This window comes from Helobdella robusta, assembly GCF_000326865.2.
Source record: "Helobdella robusta unplaced genomic scaffold HELROscaffold_316, whole genome shotgun sequence".
NCBI lineage: Eukaryota > Metazoa > Annelida > Clitellata > Rhynchobdellida > Glossiphoniidae > Helobdella > Helobdella robusta.
Window position 1 is genome coordinate 6,761 of NW_008704571.1, and position 4,142 is coordinate 10,902.

At 33.5% G+C, this 4,142-nt stretch overlaps 2 protein-coding genes across 2 annotated transcripts; both read left to right on the forward strand.

The window, feature by feature from the left end:
* Positions 1–358: 358 nt before the first annotated feature.
* On the forward strand, positions 359–1,714 carry HELRODRAFT_184329 (hypothetical protein; the record flags this gene model as incomplete). The annotated part of the gene is made up of 3 exons (XM_009022456.1): positions 359–419; positions 1,339–1,445; positions 1,529–1,714. The coding sequence occupies 3 exons, from the start codon at positions 359–361 to the stop codon at positions 1,712–1,714; spliced, it is 354 nt and encodes a 117-aa protein (XP_009020704.1).
* A 1,663-nt stretch (positions 1,715–3,377) lies between these two features.
* HELRODRAFT_92605 (hypothetical protein) lies at positions 3,378–3,985 on the forward strand (the record flags this gene model as incomplete). The annotated part of the gene is made up of 3 exons (XM_009022457.1): positions 3,378–3,473; positions 3,597–3,725; positions 3,806–3,985. The coding sequence occupies 3 exons, from the start codon at positions 3,378–3,380 to the stop codon at positions 3,983–3,985; spliced, it is 405 nt and encodes a 134-aa protein (XP_009020705.1).
* Positions 3,986–4,142: the final 157 nt, after the last annotated feature.

The following is a 4,142-nucleotide window of genomic DNA, read 5'->3' on the forward strand; positions in this document are numbered from 1 at the left end:
AATAGGAGTCTATTTCTGTTCGGAATCAACTTTTTATGATATTTCACATTTCTTGATTTTAAATGAAACAAAAAAGAAAATATTAAATTTTTTTTCATTGACCGTAAAAAACAATTGCATAAAAACAAATCAAACAAAAAATTTGTTTAATTCATCAAAAATTAAAACTGAATTTTAAAAATTAACACATGCAGTCGAAATTGAAACTTTATTGCTAAAGACAAAGTTATATCATCAATTATTTTTGCAGAGCTAAGTTCAAATCCACACATCCTCAAAACTGACCATGTGAAAAATGAAATAAAGTTAAAAGCCTTAATAAGAGCAGAAAGGTCAAAGAGAAGTCAAATCAGCTAAAATGCCCAGAACAGCCCTTTCCATATTTAAATCTTGCTCTGAAAAAGTTACACTCTTCCCAAGTTCAAAGAAATCAACAACACGCCACAATCAGGGTATACGAGGCATGTGAAAGGCCAGAATCTTTTTGTCAAATAATCGAATCGAACACGGTCACTGAGATACAGCAGCAGGCGACCTTAACCATTAGTCCATCAAATATGTAATGTGTGTGTGTGTGTTTTTAAAGTTATTTTTTTCTATGAAAACTTTTTGATTAGGTGAGGGGGTTGGAATACATATAAACTTGGATTGACTCAAGACCAGTCCCTGTGCCAACATGTGTTCTGATGTTGTTTTTTAATACATTAATATATTTTTAACAAAACAAAATTCATCACATTTTGAGAAGATTCAAAGTTCAATAGCGAGAAGGCTTTTAATAAGAGCAGAAATTTAACTGAATAAAATTTTCAAAAAAATAATATAGAAATAAATACATGGGTATATAATTTTTAAATAATTATTTACAGCTAAACCAAAAATGTGTTCAAGGATAAACCCTAGCAGGAGCCGAATCCACGATCCAGTTTTAAATGCAGAGCTGTAGTTCAGTTCTCATATCAACCATGCATTGTTATAGGCTACGTTATGCCGGGAAAAATTTTAACTTTGGAGGTTTTGAAATTTTTCGAGACAAAGTTTGTGCTTTTGTTTAATATATAAGGATGGAGAGTTCGTGGTCAAATTAAAATTAAATTTTCAAACATTTTGAGATTTAAACTTAGAAAAAGAAGAGCGGGAAGAACAATATGAAGGTCCTCATTGCACTGGCTGCCTGCTTCGTCGTCTGTTTGGCTGAACCGATCCCAGCTCCATTCAAATGGAATGAGTCCTTCAGGGTCTTTGTGAGTATTTCTTTTCATTTTTTATTGCATCATCAGTTAGGGATATGTAATAACTTTAATAATTTGTGAACAGTACGATAAGTTGGACGAGCAGCACAAAGATTGTTCAAGGCCATCGCTGACGTTGAGCAGCACCCATCTCAGGCAGTTGCCTACGCACATTTGAAGAGTGTCATGGGTAAACATTTCAGATTTGAGGAGGTTTCGCATTTTTTTTTCTTACAAGCAAAAAAATATTTAAAAACTGTTGAAACGAATAAAACAAATTCAATCAATATTTACAGGATATGATGAAAGAGGCCCAATTTGCTGACTTGGCCACACACAAAGGAATCCACGAAGACTTTGAAGCAACGCTGCGTGCCTCCCAAGTGCCAATATCTTCGGAGAAAGTCACCGGCGCCAAGCAGTGGCTGGTCGACCACATCAAGCTCGTTGACTTCAAGTACAAGGGCAAATTGCACGGATAATTTTATTCGGATAACTTATTCTGGATAATTTAATCTGGATCTAACAGATGAGGAATGCATTTTGGAGTTGAAATTTTTTAATAATTTATTCCTTATTTAATATATGATGAATGCATTTTATAATTAAAGTGTTCTATAAAATATTAAAAATAAAAATTATATTTTTGAGTTCGCTAAAATATATTATTTAAACTGTATTTCTATACACCACCAACTAAGACTAAAACTAATTTAAATACTAGGCTAAATAGCCAGGCGTCATCTAGTTGTTGCATTTTGGTCCGTGTCTCGATAAACTTTTTAAAAAAATTTCGGCTATTTCAACCACATTTTGCTAATTTTACGTTGGCGCAATGGTTAACGTGCCTGACACTGCAGTTGCAGAGATTGAATTCAATTGCAAAAAGATCTTAGTCAGCTGCACTTATGTAATGGGTGGTTGCTGTTAACACCACACTTAGTGGCAGATCTAGGAGGGAACCGGAGGGACCAGTGCTTCCGCTGCTGTGAGCAGTTTTTTAATGTTAGTCAGGTAAAGGACCGTTTTCTGTGTAAAATCGACGAAAAATTGTAGGTGATAGGCAAAAAAGATGTCGGCAGCGACACTTTCACAAAATCCCCCCTTCAAAATGTTGGCCTCCCCGTGAGGGTTTGTTCCTTCTCGTGAGAATTTCCCTCTCCTGTGAAAATTTAATCATTTTAAATTTTTGGTTCTCTCCACCAAAGTTGATTAGACTTCTTTTTAGGGATTTGTGGCAAGAAACTTGTATAAAAAATCCCATTTAGAAATTTAATTACTCGGAATAAACTCGGAAGAATGAACATTTTTTTTAAAATATAACAGAATTTTGTTTTACAAGTAAAATAAAATAAGTTAAATTCGTATAAAGAATTAAGACAAGTAATAGTAAGATTAATAATAATGATAATAATAATAATCATGGTTAGATTTGGAACTTTGCAATTTATACATGCCTAAATAAAAACTAATAATAAATTAAGACACGTTGGCTGGTTTATTCAAACGTTGTCATAAAACTACCTTAATGAAAGAGACGACATGCCTATTTTTGTTTTTGTGTATTTGCATTTGTGTTTGTGAGTGTGCGTGTGTGTGTCTGTATGTCAGTAAGAATGTATGTATTTACGTATGTAAGTATATATATATGTATGTACGTACGTGTTTACGTACCTACGTATGTACAATCAAAGTGTTAATCCATTTGTAATATAAAGAATTAAGACAAGTAATAGTAAGATTAATAATAATGATAATAATAATGTTTTGGTTTTAACCTACGTATGTATGTATGTATGTGTGTATGTATGTATGTATGTGTGCATGTATATATGTGTGCGTATGTACGTGTGTGTTTGTATGTGTATGTATGTGTGTGAGCAATTACATTATAATTATTATAAAATTCCAAATTTGACACTTTCATATCATCCTAATCATTCCATCTGAATCCAAAGAATCCTTGATCATGAATTGAGCAGGTCTGTTGGACTCTACGTAGAGGTACAATGTTTGATATGTGCTCGAGCCGACGTGATAAAATTTGATGAACACTTAAGAAGGTATATAAGGAGGGAGAGTTGAGATGTTTTTATTGAAATCAAATTTTCAAGTAATTTGAGATTCAGGCTTGTAAAGAACAAGATGAAGTTCCTCGTCCTCCTTGCTGTCTGCTTTGCCGCCACTTTGGCTTTAGACGTCCCAGAGCCGTTCGTGTGGGATGATTCTTTCTTGGTTGATGTATGTATCTCATACGAATTCGGAATCCATTTTTAATTAATTTAACTTGTTTAATTTGTGTAATTTGATTAATTTATAAATTTAGATTAATTTGTCAAATTAATTAAATATTTGAACCGGCAGTATGAGAAGTTGGACGAGCAACACAAAGGATTGTTCAAGGCCATCTTCGACGTCTGCGCTGCCCCTGCTGACGCTTCTGCTTTCGCTCACCTTAAAGATGTCATCGAAAAACATTTCAGATTCGAAGAGGTTTCTCGTTTTTTCATCGATTCGGCTTTTACAAAATTTTTAAAACTATGAATCTAAAATCTTGACAATTAATTTTCCAGGGAATGATGGAGGCTGCTCATTATGGCGATCTGCCTCTTCACAAGCAAATTCACGAATCTTTCGAAGCCGCATTGAAAGCGGGACAGGTTCCGGTTGCTGCTGCTGATATCAAAGGCGCTAAGGAATGGTTGGTCGGCCACATCAAGACCGTCGACTTCAAATACAAGACCCATTTATAATTATAAGTATAATTCTAACTGAAGATACAAAATAAAATGTTTCAAATCTAACTTCTCTTCTTGTTTATTTGTACCAAAAATTAACAAAAATGCTTTAATTAATAACACGCTGTTCAAAATTTAACTCATAATTTTATACATTCATAAGAAAAATTAT